The sequence below is a fragment of the Anoplopoma fimbria genome, chromosome 6, assembly GCF_027596085.1.
Source record: "Anoplopoma fimbria isolate UVic2021 breed Golden Eagle Sablefish chromosome 6, Afim_UVic_2022, whole genome shotgun sequence".
NCBI classification, from domain to species: domain Eukaryota; kingdom Metazoa; phylum Chordata; class Actinopteri; order Perciformes; family Anoplopomatidae; genus Anoplopoma; species Anoplopoma fimbria.
The window spans coordinates 8,092,796-8,109,157 of NC_072454.1; the positions used below are offsets into that span (position 1 = coordinate 8,092,796).

General features: G+C 38.4%; 1 protein-coding gene across 1 annotated transcript in view; it reads right to left on the bottom strand.

The window, feature by feature from the left end:
• Window positions 1-14,263, bottom strand: part of cep170aa (centrosomal protein 170Aa) — a 40,881-nt gene extending 26,618 nt beyond the window's left edge. Inside the window, exons 1-4 of the mRNA XM_054600372.1 lie at window positions 14,178-14,263; window positions 4,730-4,789; window positions 4,038-4,184; window positions 219-308 (exon numbers count right to left, since the gene is read on the bottom strand). Coding sequence (XP_054456347.1) covers window positions 219-308; window positions 4,038-4,142 — 195 coding nt within the window. The 5' untranslated portion in view covers window positions 4,143-4,184; window positions 4,730-4,789; window positions 14,178-14,263. The remainder of the gene's footprint in view (window positions 1-218; window positions 309-4,037; window positions 4,185-4,729; window positions 4,790-14,177) is intronic.
• Between the last annotated feature and the right edge of the window lie 2,099 nt (window positions 14,264-16,362).

Here is a 16,362-nt window from a genome sequence, read left to right on the forward strand (position 1 = left end):
CTTCAGGACCTCAGCTCCCTCTACTTTTACCTTAAATGTCTTTTTCTGTATCTCTTCACCTTTATCTTTGCAGTCCTTCTCCATCTCCCTCTAAACACCTTTACTCCTCCTTCAGCTGGTTGAACTCATTCTCTTATCTCTCCCCCTTTGTTGTCTCTTGTCCTTTTACCTTTGTCCTAACCTCTCTCTGCTTTGTATATTTCCATCCGTGAACTCACCCCATTCAGGCTGCCCAGGTCCTTGACCTTGTGTTCGTCCGTCCCGGCCTCGAAGTTGATGACTGCATGCTGTTTATCCACACTGCGGGACTACAAACCAAAACATACACAATCATGAAGTATTAATCAAGTGGTAACTCTTCATCTGTGCTGCTCTTCTTCAAAATGTCTTCACAATGCATATATGGGCACCTGTGCTGCAGCCGGACTAAAAAGAGTGTAAACCTGACTGTGAACTGTAGAATAGCATCTGTTTTTTACACAAATCATTAGAGAGCTGTGTGTGAGTTGAGCAGACTGGGCTATGTTACATCTCTGTGGAGGTATGAGCATGCAATGTCAAGAATCTATGATAGTGAGCCTCAATGTCACTATGCATGATTTACTATAATAGCAACTTGAAGCATATCAGCAGGTATTTCAATGTCTCTGACACACTGCACACAACATTCAACTGACACCTTCACAACTGTACACACACACACACACACACACACACACACACACACACACACACACACACACACACACACACACACACACACACACACACACACACACACACACACACACACAAGGAGAACAGTGGAGCAATATAGGACTGGAGATGAAATTATAGATTTTCTATGGTTTTCTGATATCAGCTGTTTTGAGGATAAATACTTTCCAGCACCAACACTGCAACCTTCTCTATGCTGAATATTAGACTCGGATAGAACATTTTTGTGGATTTTTTTTTACAAATACCACTCTCATGTATCAATGTCACAGAACTTCAAAACATATAAGTATGCATTGACATTGACTGATGAGAAAATTTGCTGCGGTATCTCCAAATGTCTGTTAAAACGCCCTTCAGATAAGGCACATCAATAAAATACAAGAAAAGAATGACAGCATGTCCAGGAACTGTTTGCTTTCATATTTGATGTAACAGTTTGCTGTGTGTGCTCTTTTTCTGAGCTGCTTTCCTGATGTTTTAGTGTAAGGTACAACATTTTTCTGTGATTAGCTCATTATTTGTGGTGACAAAAAATGCCAGCCGTCATTTTTTCCAGTGGTGACCAAACACAGTGATATTATCTGACAAATATGTATTAACACAAGGTCCATCTAACAAATCCATCTGTGACACTTTGTCTCACTCATGATTCATTATTCACACACATGGGAGTGAAAATAAACAACATGAAAAAAGACAAGTAACTTGCACTGTGAGATTCAGGCAAGAATTAGATTATTGTGCTGAAGTCAGCCAATTCTAACTGTGAGCTGGATCTCATATATATTCTCATATGAATCTTTACTATTACCGAGCGACCGGACTGCAACCTCATGCTAAAATAAAAATCTCATCTGAAGTAAAGCAAAGGGAAACAACTCCATAGGGCCAACCATCAAACAGACTACCTTAGTGAGATTAGGACAGATCAAACAGGATAGAAAGGGACTGAGCTGCTTGTTGTACCTCACACCACAGGATAGAGAAGACTTATGCTGTTACACACAGATAAACTGCTGACCAACTGAATATGTGCCAAAGCAACTGAGAATACAGATGTGGAGAAGCTCAGTTGTATTCATTTTGTGGATAGAGTGTAAGAGAAGGAGACAAAATGATAACAAGAAGAGGAAGAGACAAAGACATGAGGCGAATCTGATTCATCACGGGAAGAAGAAACACACACACACACACACACACACACACACACACACACACACACACACACACACACACACACACACACACACACACACACACACACACACACACACACACACACACACACACACACACACACACACACACACACACACACACACTGCAGATGAGTTGAGCTAGGAGCCAGAGGGAATAATTCAGAGAGACAGAAAGAGCTTTAATAGCCTCACAGACTATTATATGATTTAAGCTGACATCATGGAAACTGTGTTCATATGTATTTATTACTCTTCTTCTCCTTTTCATTGAAAAAATAAAGTAGGAATCTAAATCTGATCATCAGGCCAGAGCGTGTTGTGATTAACAGTGTGATAAATCTGTCAAACAATAATTTTCTATTTAATGTTCTGTCTGTGAGTGTGTGTGTTTCACTTGATGCATGACACTAGCAGCCCTTAACGGTTAGCCATGTGATCAGGCCTTGGCTTGCTAAAGCAGTCACATGGAGGACAACTAAGCAGCTACACAAACTAGCAGACAAACAAACACATATAACAAAAAGCCAAAACATGTCTATCTATCATTCCAAAGACATTCCAAGGATATGAATACAATAACACATACCGACACATGCTAGGGCAGTTGACTGAGACATATTAGAGGAAAAACAGATTTTCTAAAACTCTACGTGCTTCAGTAAATGAGCCTTCTTAGTTCTCCCTTGAAGTTTACTCATCACAGAGCGGGACTGTGAGAGGATTTAGGTCAGCAGGGAATCTAGCAAAAACTCAGCAAATAGGCAAACTGAAAGGTCAACTCAAGACACAGTGCTGCTGTTTAGAACTGTGAAACGTCTAATATAATAAAGTAGTATTTCTCAATTGAAAGTTCATTCTTGACCTTGAAGATATCAGTTCACAAAATTACTCACCAAAAGGTTATCTAAGCAAAAATAAACACAAGAATGTGAACATCTGTAAGTCTACGACAACTTGACGTTGTGTGATACAATCAGTGAGTAATTCTCAAGTTTTATGTATGCAAGTACATGTCTTAGTGACACTTATAGAGTGCATAGATGTAGTGTTGCAGATTCACATAAATTAATTACAATTCTACATATCTGTGAAGTTTGGATTTTATACTGTAAGGATAAATACCACCAATGGAACTAAATTTTATCTAGAGGGCATAGAGCGTCATTTATTTAAGCTAATAATAATTCTAATATAATAATTCTACAACACAAATGTTTTAATACGTTCACAAAGTGCTGTATAGAACGTAGAGTCCTAGAAATAAATCTAATTTATTATGTTGTATTATTAAAAACAGCCACAGTGATTTCACAAGAAACATTGGCCAATCTGAAAAGTGAAGCTTATTTCCACCAACACAGTAAAAATGAATAAACATCAGTGAGAGTCCTGACTGATTCCTTGACAGTCTGACGTTCAGACAGTCACTGGTGCTACTAAACAACTTCTCTCAACATGTATTGTCATAACAGAGACTGCTGCCATGGATGCACCCTCTACCCACTAAAACCCTCTCAGTCTGATAAGATCTAACTCAGGAGGTATCTGCCCCACTTTCTATTAATAGTGACCAGAGGTACTCATGAGCAAGCATACACATGGTCTCCCTGGATGTATGCACAGCTGCACAGACACCACCTCAGTAAAAACAAACACACACACACACACACACACACACACACACACACACACACACACACACACACACACACGCACACACACACACACACACAAACACACACACACACAAAATACATACAAACACCAAAATGATAACACATAAACATATTCTGCTACTGCAAGAGCCACAGCATGAGCACACTGAGGGCTAATTTGTAGTGTACTCAGAGTAAACAGTTAGCTTATGAAACAGACTGCTGTGAGATCAGCAGGTTATTTATAAGACTGAGAGGAACCCCTCACATGAGTGTCAGGCTCTCTGTGTTATCTGGTTATCATATCATCTTCGAACTTAGTAACTTCCTAAGACTCTAACTGTTATCAGACTGCGTTTTTTCTTTAATAAAGACAGAAAGAGAGAGTGGAAATACAACAAACGTTCCTCGGCCATGCCAGTGTATTTAAGCCGCTGTCAGTGGAGAAATAAGGTGTTCTCACCTGTAGCATGAGCTCGCAGTCATCCCGTCCGACAAAGATCATTTCCCGGGGGAGTCGGTGGCGAGTACCCCCGCTGCTCACCAGGAACCAGGAGGTCACACTCATCTCTGCAACCTGCTGCTGCCGCTGAGCAGTAGGTCAGCTAATCTGTAGTTTAATGAACAGAGTTGAGGGGTTCTGTCAATGATCTTCAGTCTCAGAATCAAAATTGCTCTGTGTATATCATCTAAACAAACTTACATGTACTGAAATTCTGAAACAGGACTTAATGAAAATAACAAAAAATAATAGGAGGGGCACTTGTTTTATTGAACCAATTAAGTCCAATCACACACAGTGCACTTAAAAAAAAACTGTGATAAGGAGGGATTTAAATATAAAAATAATTCTCTCTTCTGAAACAAGTAAAAGTACATAGTGTATTTGGTTGCATATTGTACAGTTAAATAAGTATAACTCATCCCAGTGTTGTTCCATTATCAGAGTCAACCTTGCAATTTGCAAAAGTCAATTAAATGATAGTATTTCTAGAAGAGAGATGATTTTAGTAGCCACAAACATAGCCCTAAGGTTTGAAGACCATAATTTTGCCTTATCTTAAAAGGCAAGAGAATGCTATGTGCATGTAAGTAAGATGTTTTAAACAGTAGTTTAAACAACTTTAAAATAAAGTAGTAAGTTCTATTACACACCTGTGGTCCAGGTAGCTCACTGCTGATCAACTGCTGACAACACAACACGGCTAGGCCATCCTGAGGAAGGAGAAGAAAGGAAAATCTTTTTTACTTCTTTTTTCCATTTATACTCACAGAAGCAGGCAAAATGACTAGCTGAGATGTATTAAAGACTATGTGGCAATAAAAGGAAGACAGCCGTATTACAGAATACAAAACACTCCATCTTGCTTTGTTTTGCTGGTAGGGGGATTGAGGTTGAGTGGGCGGTCTTGCAACGTGTCTACGCCTGGATATGAACACTAAGCCAACCAGTGAGATACGTCCTCTCTCTCGCTTCCTCTCTGCCTGCCCTGATCATTGCCAGATGTTGGAGGAGGAAGTGATGTAGGAATGTTGGCTGGCCTCCCCACCAGGACATTTATTTTCCCTCCTGCCCACCTCCTCCCCTCGCTCTTTTGCAGAAGAGCTGGAAAGGAGGTCAAAGCCAGCCTCAGCGACTTTCCTACTGCTATAGCCTGGAAACACAACAGATTAAGCAGAACTAACTAACCGACTTGTTTTCTGCTTTTTTCTAACTGATTGGGTATGGGATTAAGTGTTGTCTGGATGAGTCACTGGCTGTAAACAGCCAGAAGTACCTTTTCCTAATTACATTTTTCACACTGTCACGAGATGGCAACAAAACAAAGGGGAGCCTCTTTGAATGAAGTGGAGAATCGGTTATCTCAGTTAAAAAAAAAGATTGCTGCATTTGGTAACACCTTATTGTTGAATTTCATACAGAGGTTTAGGCAATTTAAATACAGTTCATAATTATTCATTTCAATATCAAACATGCAACACGGAGCTTTTCATGGTTAAATTAAAGCTGCACTAAAATAACAGGAGCTCTGTCGTGTGTAGAAAATGCCAAGAAAAGCCCATCAGAGAGGGAACTAAAGATTATTGAGCTAAGCTTCTGCTCAGTTGACCTCGCAAGTACTTGGTATACCAACTCAATAATCCCATGGGTAACATTTGAATCAACTGCACACCTCTGACAGTTCCTCGCACCAAGCTGTTGGGGACATGACGGTACCAAAGCAACAGCTGTCTCTGATGTTAAACGGATCAGTTTTCATCACAGTATCAGCTCAGAATATCCAACAATTTTATGTGATATGTGAAACATTTAATGAGGAGATTTTAGACAGTTGTTAAGTACTCTGGTTGAAGTAATCTGCTTCAACATTCTGTCATGGATTAAGTGTGTTTTGGACATATTTTCATATCAGTCTCAACTCATTGAAAGGATTGGTATGTTCAAGCTTGACCAGACCTGTGTAAAGAGTGTGCATCTTCATAAGAAATTATCCATGGAACAAGGACAAAAAAAAGGCTTTATTATACAAAATCCCCATTAAAAATAAACATAACAAAATAATTAAATTAATAAGGAAATTGTAAAATCTACCAAAATAGATGGGAGAACAAAGTTAGATTTGATTTCTTTGAATCCAATAAACCATCAGTGGCCAGACTCAGTATCATGTGCATCCTCTGCTTGGTTAACAATTTACATCATTTAAAAAAGTATTTCAGAGCCATGGCAACACATGACCATATATTACATTTCAGATATTAGGGATTTGCAACAGGTTTTGTGTTTAGGTACTACACCGGAGCACCACACTATGAACACATTATCAGAGAAAGCCAACAATGAACAACAGCAGCATTGCCATTACACTATAATTATGTGTGGTTCCTCCTCCCACTGAAACCAAAGCATCTGAAGGCTTGCCGTTTCAATAACCACTGCACACTCACTGCAGAATGCAACGTTAACGAGAATGTGGTTGTGGAGCCTAAATATGAAGCATACCAGCCTGTGTGGTGCCATAAAAACAACCTCCATGCTATCACACATGAAAGACATGGCACAGCTGGAGGAATGCAGTGGTAGGTCTGACGAAGGAGACACGTTGTAGGACGTTGTCTGCTTTACATGTGCTCCTTACAGTCCGGATGTTAAGTGGTCAGTTAAGCCAAAATATAAAAAAGGACATTTTCTCCCTCAACTCAAGCAGTGTTTAGCCATACACAAAGTAAGACTTTGAGATACCCATATCTTAGATTGTTGCCTCCACCTCAGTACATTGGAGGTGAATGTCATTTAATTCCTGGGGTTCACGGAATTGAAAAAGTATCATTAAATTCTTTAAAAAAGTAATTCGTTGACAGAAAACTAATCAGCATCATTTTGATAATACTTTCAAGCTTCCAAATATTCTCTGGTTCACGCTCCTTTTTATTAGTCGTATTTAATAGTAAGTTTTATATCTACGGGTTTTGCAATGTTGGTCTGAAAGTGGAAATTTGAAAATGTCACCTTGGGTTCTGGGATATTTATATGTCATCTATATCGAATAAGATCAAATGTTGTATCTAGAAAAACATTATCATATTAATCTATTTTCAATGAAAATAATCAATACGTTAACTTATTTTTTGGAATTTGGATGAACCGATCATTCCCATAATTTTGCTTTAAATTGTTTGCTTCTAATAACTTAAACGAACAGACCCACAGCAGTAAATGCTAACTGGTATCAATTGAAATGTGAAGCAGGAAGAGATGCAAAAATTACAACATTTTTCAATGCTGAGATAGTTGCAAAAAAAACCTCTTAACAATTGGTCTCCTCTCCATAACACTCTTTCAGCAATATTCATACTGGAGCTAATAAGGAGGAACAGTGACCTCGTGGTTTTGAGAGGAATTCCCCAACCCCCGGACCTGCACTTATAAGATATCTCTCCCACACACACACACACACACACACACACACACACACACACACACACACACACACACACACACACACACACACACACACACACACACACACACACACACACACACACACACACACAGAATTAAGGAGTGAAAGGCTGGATTATTCCAAGATAACTGTGAATTCTTTGTACAGAGGAGATGGTCAGTTAAGAGACAGGAAGCATGCACCACACATCCAGTCGTGGAAAGATCTCACTGATCTTTGAGTCCACAGAAGGAGTACATCTGATGTTGATTTTCTGACTGTCTTTCTGGCATAAATGAAGAACCATGAGTCATCTACAGTGAGAGTGCTCATTCACAGCTGAAATGAATTGAATCACATTGTCATGAGGAAAATCATCTTTAAACACCAACAAAGGGGCAGATTTGAAGCAAATGAGTATGAACACTGCATTTATTATTCATATTCATATATAATGGAATATTCAGACATTTGAAAAAATGTGGGTGATTATAAAGCACTGCTGGATAATCTGATTAATTAGCTGTGGCTAATCACTATTACAGCTATGTTTTGTTATCCAGCAAAATGTTTTAGAAGAAATCTTCTGTCTTCTCAGCAATTCATATCTTTTCCCTCCACTCCGAACTAGCCAATCACAGACAATGTTTGAAAGCAGACAGGAAGTGATTCATTTTTTACAGTCATCCCCTAATATGTTTCTTTGCTGTGACACATGGCTGCTGCTCTTCACATAGCATCTGGCCAGAGCGTATCCCAGAATGATGCAACACCACTGCTCATCTGCCCAACCTCCCAGACGATCACATCACCACAGCAACCCTAATAGCTGACTCAGACCGCATCACACACACACTGACAGCTGCTGCGTGATGCCTCCACACACACATTTATACTAACACACAATTGTTAAGCAAACCAAAAGTTAGAAATACAGTAGGGGAGAAACAGACGGATTCATAAGTCTATATTTCCATGTGGTTTTATGATGAGAGCCAAACTTAGCCTTGGGTGCGGTTGTCGGCCCACATTGAAAAAAAAAAAGAATATATCTCATTGTAGCCTCATTAAAACTTACCAATAGCTACAGTTGATGATAAAACGACTCATAAAGTTAAAACCATGCTTGGTTAGGTCCCTAGTGCTTCCAATGGATGTAATAATGACATATGAAATATATTGTCGTATGTCATATTTTGCTATTCACTGATTGAGAAATGAAAAAGGGGATTAAATTGAAAATGTATTAGGCATTTATTGCTCTAGACTTCCATGTCTGTGGTTTTTCCCAGGAGAAGTCCTCTGGCAGACAGGAGGCGATGCATTTAATGTTTACAACAGCAGCAAAAGCTCTTTGCTCCGTTTGTTCTGATATAAATAGCACTCTGTACTTACAGGAGCTAGAGCAGTGATAGCCCCCTTGGTTGAACAGACAAAGACAAGAGCAGTAACTGCTTTAAATTAAACTATATCCACAAAAAAACATTAGGATACTAACTCACTGCAAAGTGACTTCTTGGAAGTGTAGCGCAAGACGCAACAGTGAAGACGGCTTAATACTAAAGTTGTTGCCAAAATGAAAAGAAACATGATTCTTTATACATAACCTAAAATATAATAAACACTATAACCAATATTGCAGCATTGCAACAATGGAAACAAAGAGAAAAAAAGGGGCTAGACAGCACCTCAGAGGTGTAAGTAAAACCGATAGAAGGAAAGAACATAGAAGGTCAAGACAAATAGAAAAGCAGTGGTCTATTCCCTTGAAAACGTTGATGTAAGGTCAGTAAATCAATAAGTGATAGTCAAGGGGGACTGAATTGGTCTTGAAACCCTAGAGGTGTTTTGGGAGAAAGGAAGCCTTCAGACCCTCAAGGGAATAAAGAACAAACCAGGCAACAGATTCAAGACGAGACGGTTGAGTATCCTCCGGACAAACGGACAGACAGACAAAAGGCTTTTGGTCCCCAATGAATGGGTCTAAAGTAGGTTTACAGACATGAAAGAGTACAGTAGAGATATACAGTCGTTTGTTGCTCTCTTAACTTCAGACAAAAAGAGAGACTGGGCTTTTTTCTATGATGCAGATAACGATATACCAGACACTTATACCAAACTGAAATCTTACTTCATCACCTGTGAGCATCACTGATTCACCAAAGTTCATAGTACTTCACTAACATACTCTGACACACCTCTGTTATGACACTTCCAGTCTTTTAATGTCCAAGTCTCGAAATGGATTGTGTGTGATGCTGATGCCACATAGCACTTTGAATGACAACTAAATATATCTCCATGGAGCAGCCAGTCAGTCACAGAAGTTGTGTTTGATAGCAGTTAAATAATGCAGTATATATATATGAGGTTTTGCTGTCTAAAATTGGGAGTGCACAAAGGAACACGCAATGGCTGCTCCAGGGATATCAGTCTTTAAGTCTTTGATTGCATTTGACATTTCAATCTAGTTGGCCTACTTCACCTTTCCTCATAAATGAAGAATAGACGGCGAACAATCCCTAGCCATTTCGGTTAAGACCCTGCTTTGAGAAAACTGGATGTATGAATGTAGTTTGACAGTGGATTTTCCAGCCGAGGATGCTTCTCCATCTTCCATGCACAGTTAAGCAGGTGATGATGGAGGAACATTTTTACATTTTGTTTATATCACAAATACTGTACATCCAAAGTGATTTACTGCATCATTTGTAATTATTCTCTTGTTACAGCATCATACTTTCCTCAATCCCCACTATGCTTTTGTAAATCTGGATCCTGCAATTGGAGTAAGATTATATGTACAAAATGTATATTAGGAATAAAAATTGCAACAAAGAAAAAGTGCATTTTAATTTAAGCCACCAGATAAAGACTACACACCAGCATTAATCTCTAATGACAGGACCGTAGCACTGTGCAGGGAGATAATTAATCATCGGGGTGTCAGTATAGCACCTCAAATCTGTTGAAACTTGAGTGTGCATGTGTGGCTTTTTATGTGTGTTAATGTGGCTTACACATGCAGCATGTGGGTGAAAAAATAAAAACTGTCCCATGCCGCAGAAAAGACCATATGGTGCAGAAAAGCGGCGCATCACATGAGCAGTTGGCGAGAGGAACAAACAAGGAAACACCTCCATTTAGCCAGCATCCGTACAGCCTGCTTTATTGTTATCACCATAAACAAAACAGCACACCCCTGGCCATAAGACACAAACACACCACATGCTCGGTGACCCCTGTGTTCCACGTGACCTACAGACCTAGATTTAGAAATGTATATTTCACGGATATTATAACATGTATTAAAAACATAGCCTGCCTTCCGGCATTATCTGAGAAAGTAAAGCTATTATTCTAAGAGTCTAAGAGGGCAAACCCAGATCGTTGAACAAACTTGTACTGATAAAGAGATAATAAAAAATAGATTTTTAATAATCCAAGAGAATTAATGAAGCACATGGCCTGCAGCATAGTCTTTTTTTGGTGCATGGAATTCATTCTCCAAAGCGTGTGTGCACAACGTTCTTCAGAAAATATACTGAAAAACACTCATTTCTGGAGGCAGCTTTCTCAATGGCGCATGAGAGCAGAAGACTATGTAGTAAACTAATACGCAAAACTTTAATTAACTATCTAAATAGAACAGAAAATTTAAGTTGATTAATAAGTCGACGGCTATTTTGATTCATAACACAAAACATTCTCTGGTTCAAGCTTCTGCAACATGAAGACTTGCTACTTGTCTTTGGTTTAAATCTTTGCAAATCGAACATTTTGGTGTTTTGGAGTATTAGTCAGACAAAAAAGTAATCATTTGAATATGTCACCTCAGTCATAAAGAATGTGTGATGGCGATTTTTCACTATTTACTGGCCGTTTTATAGAGCAACAATCAATGGAAACGATAATCGTCAGATAAATCCATAATAAAAGAATTGTTGCAGCCCTTTATTAGACCGCAGTTGTGTATATAATCTTCAACTGAGATCTGTTAAATAGGTATGATATATTGTTGATACTGAATTTACATACCTAAACCTCCCTGAAAATAAAAAGATATTTCAACTGGGTTAATCAATTTACCCTCTGAAACATTATTGAATAATACTGTCATATGAATGAATAACTGTACTAAGCACCAACCAAAGCCAAAGCACACAGTATGTCAGGTTTACTGTAGGTTTGTTACGCTGAGTGTTCTTATGGCCCTGCGTGGCCCCTGCTGAGCAGATAAAGACTGACCCGTGGGCCCTTTAACAGGAACATTAGTATTTGGCCAACCCTGCCACGTTGATTATGATACCAGCATTTATACTGCCCACAGCTATAGCCTCAGCATCAGACAAAAATAGTGAAATCCACACTGGCACTTAGCAGAGAGGGAAAAAAAAACGTTAGCATAACAGGACAATCAGGGCCGGCACAGCAGAGGAAGAGATGGAGCGGCCCAAATACAAGATCAATATCTGCAGTGGAAAGAAGAACAAAATACCAGAAACTCAGAGGGGAGTATGTTACACCCCTAAACAGATGTGAAGGTCACTCTGTTTCATCATTCGTTTTGTTATATGCAGAAAAAACCCAGACACGCCCTTCATGTTCCATAACAAGGGAGAGGCTGATGATCATGTATAAAAATGACTTCATGTGTTTTTCATGTTTTCTGCACTACTATCCTGTCTCTCTCTTTTCTCACCAGATACTTTTCTATCCACCTCCCTTGTTTGTCTCTGTGACTCTGCACACAAGCCGGAGCTTCACCGGGCAAAGCGATCTGACTTTCATAACCCTTTTAGAGTTTCTACAGGAAGAGTACAGAAGTGAGATTCACTGCTATTTATAGCCACAGTCACCCTGGTACAAAAACACTTTAAAAAACATGTTGAAGAGAAGAGAATACATTAAAATATTGGGTTCACGGCTAGATTGTTTCAGTCACAAATAACACTCCCTCACCACTGAAGTCAAATGAACTCACTTCCTAAACTTCCTACAATACACAATGGCCATGGGCAGGTCAGACAAGTCCTCAATCCCAACTACAGACTAGAACAGAAAAATAGGTTCACATTATTGAAGGAAACTCTTACAAACATGAACACATTTGTCATTGGCGCAGAATCAGAATACTGAGCCGGAAACACATTTAAAGAAATTCAGGAAGGATGAGAAACAGGATTTAACTGTCTGCCCAATGTCAATAGTCAACTTATTATGGCCAATCAGCAGTGCCAGCTTGGTGACTGTAGCAAATTAATGTTGTTGAATCTTCAGGTTTGCCGGAAGAAAAAACAGAACAACACAAAGTCTGTGTGCACTATTTCTATTCATTTACATGACTGCCTCTGTTATTATCTCCACCGTTACTGTGTAAAAGGACACGTATGAAGGCAGGCTGGGCTGCAGTCTGGCTAGGACATTGCTGCTGCTTCCTCTAGGAGAGTCTGTCCTGTGTCACCGACAAGAGTTTTTAAAAAAAAGACAACCAGCCTGCTGGCAACCACATTTGCAGAGAGGACAGGAAGGAGGCGGAAAAAGCAGAGTCAAAGGTAGAAAGGAAAAGAGCAGAAGCTGGACGCTGGACGCTGGATGGTATGATCTGCACATTCTATGGCTCGAACTCAAAAAATTTGAATCATTACAGCTGAGGGAGGAGGAGACTAACAAGACTCAGTGGTGTGCGGCCGACAGCTCTCCAGCTTTTCAAGAACGAATCAGTCCAGTGGAACTGTGTTATAAACCTTCACACTGAAAGCATGCCGTCTCCATTGGTAGACCACCTTTAACGTCATTAGATACAATTATGAGATACGATAATAAAAAAATCCAGCTGCTGCTTTGAAATGTTTTGAACAGTGGTGTAACTTTAGTATTGGCCATGCAACTAAATCCATCAAATCATTCTGTTACTTCATACACAAGACAATAATAAACCACTTTAAATATTGCATACATTTGTGCGTAAAAAGGCACATAAATAAGACATCTGAGAGCTCTCTGTCACTGTATGATGCCACATCAGTACCAAAGACACTGTGATGCAGTTATAGCACGTGTTTTGCTATTAACCCTAAGTTTTTACATCCTATGTGATGATGAGAACGACCACCAAACTCAACACAAAGAGAGCGGATGCATGTAGGCCAGCTACATCTGCCCCACGAAAACAAAGCCTCCACACAGAAGAAGAGGATGGGGAGGGGAGGGGAGGGGAGGGAGCTGAGGGAGGGGGTCCCATATCTGAAAAACACTCACATTACATAGTGAAATAGTCCCACGGTATATAATGTACGATGCAGACAGCACAGATAGCCTGGCAGAGGACACCCCGGGGTGCTGGTGTGTTTCCAGTGAGATAAACACAAAGCGTTACACTGTAACCGACCTCCACTGATGTGCGTCCCGTCTGATCAGCCTCCGTGCAGAATGAAGCGTTTATTATAACAAACAGGTCAAAAATGATAATAATAATAAAAGCACAGAGGGCAAACGTGGCCGGTGTGTTTTTTTTTTTTTTTTTTTGTATATAGAGGCAACACAGTGGCGAGGCTGTGTCGCTTCACAAAAGGCGGATCAGGGCAGGCTGGTCATTCTAGTGTCCGCCACAATAATAAAAAAAAAAAAGAAAAAGTATCCGCCTTATTCTCACTCACCCGTTCTCCAATTCTCTGGTGCGTGTTTTTAGGGTTGAAGGTGTGCTCATGGAGCCCAGCCCCGCCGCTGCTGCTGCAGATCAGTCCGGCTCTGTGCGTCGGCCTTCTCTCCCTCTCTCTCCCTCTCTCCCTCTATCTCTCTCTATCTCTCTCTCTCTCTCTCTCTCTCTCAATAGCGCTCCTCTCGCTGCGAAATAGCTGCGAGTCACATCCTGAAAGGAGCGTCAAATACATGTTAATTACAACTTCCAGTAGAAGCTTTCAGAATAAAAGCAGATTTGTACGAGTCTAAGCAACCGTATGCACAATTAATCGTGTGAGCACAGATTAAGCAAACATGTAGTTCAACATGCTTAATCTGTTGGGATTAGTATTAGAAAACTGTGATATAAAAGTCAGGAGAAAACAATATGATTATATTTATTTATGTACAGTTTACACATAATTATATTATATTATATTCCTTTATTGATCCCCATGGGGGAAATTCAAGTGTTGCAGCAGCTCAACTACACAGACACAGACAATAAATACACATACTATACAACTACACAGACAATAAATAACATACTATACAACTACACAGACAATAAATACACATACTATACAACTACACAGACAATAAATACACATACTATACAACTACACAGACAATAAATACACATACTATACAACTACACAGACACAGACAATAAATACACATACTATACAATACACAACAATAAATACACATACTATACAACTACACAGACATACTATACAACTACACAGACAATAAATACACATACTATACAATACACAGACAATAAATACACATACTATACAACTACACAGACAATAAATACACATACTATACAACTACACAGACAATAAATACACATACTATACAACTACACAGACACAGACAATAAATACACATACTATACAACTACACAGACAATAAATACACATACTATACAACTACACAGACAATAAATACACATACTATACAGACAATAAATACACATACTATACAACTACACAGACAATAAATACACATACTATACAACTACACAGACAATAAATACACATACTATACAATAAATACACATAATACAACAAAATAAAGATAGAACAGGAATAAAAATGTACAGTAATCAATACAAATACACTGTGCAATACAATAGTTATAATAGTTTCTGTCTGTATATATAATATTTAATATTCCTTACGGTTTTTTACAGTTTTTTTATTGTTCATTTGCTTATTTATAATACTTATTTTTGATCTTGTTTTTTACTATGTCTCTTGTTTGCACTATCCTCTATGCTGCTGTAATCCTGTAAATTTCCCCGCTGCGGGACTAATAAAGGATTATCTTATTTTATTTTATCTTATCTTATAAATATAGTTCTATTTTTATATTTTTCACCTACTTGTACATACATAATAGTTCTATATTTATTTTTACATTAATTTGTTTAGCTTTGTTGTCTTTGTCTTGTAGTTATAAGTCTATTTATTTATATACAGTTTACACATAATTATTATTTTTTGTTTATATTGTCATCTACTTGTACATACATGATAGTTACATTTTTATTTTACATGTATGTATTTGTTCAGCTTTGTGTCCTTTAGTTGTAAGTCTATTTTAACTAAATTGTTCTTTGAACTGAGTGTGCCAATTAAGCTGATTCTGATGTTGATTCATTTAAACTATACAATTTTAAAAATTGTTAATTCACAGAGATTTTCTGAGGAGTTACTGCACCCTAGTCCCACCCCAACTAAATAGCTAATATAGTATGTACAGTTTACACATATAGTTCTATTTTTATATTTTTCACCTACTTGTTCATACAAAATAGTTGTAGATTTATTTTTACATTAATTTGTTTAGCTTTGCTGTAGTTATAAGTCTATTTTAACTAATTGTTCTTTGAACTGAGTGTACCATAAGTACATTGAGTGCAACCAAAGTCAAATGTGTTGTACAGAACCAGTCAAAAGTTTGGACACACCTTCTCATTCAACTACTTTGAAGAATCTAAAATATAAAAAATATTCTGGTTTGTTGAGCATTTGTTTGTTTACCACATAATTCCATATGTGTTCCTTCATAGTTTGGATGTCTTCAATATTAATCTACAATGTAGAAAAAAAAAATAAAGATAAAGAAAAACCATTGAATGAGAAGGTGTGT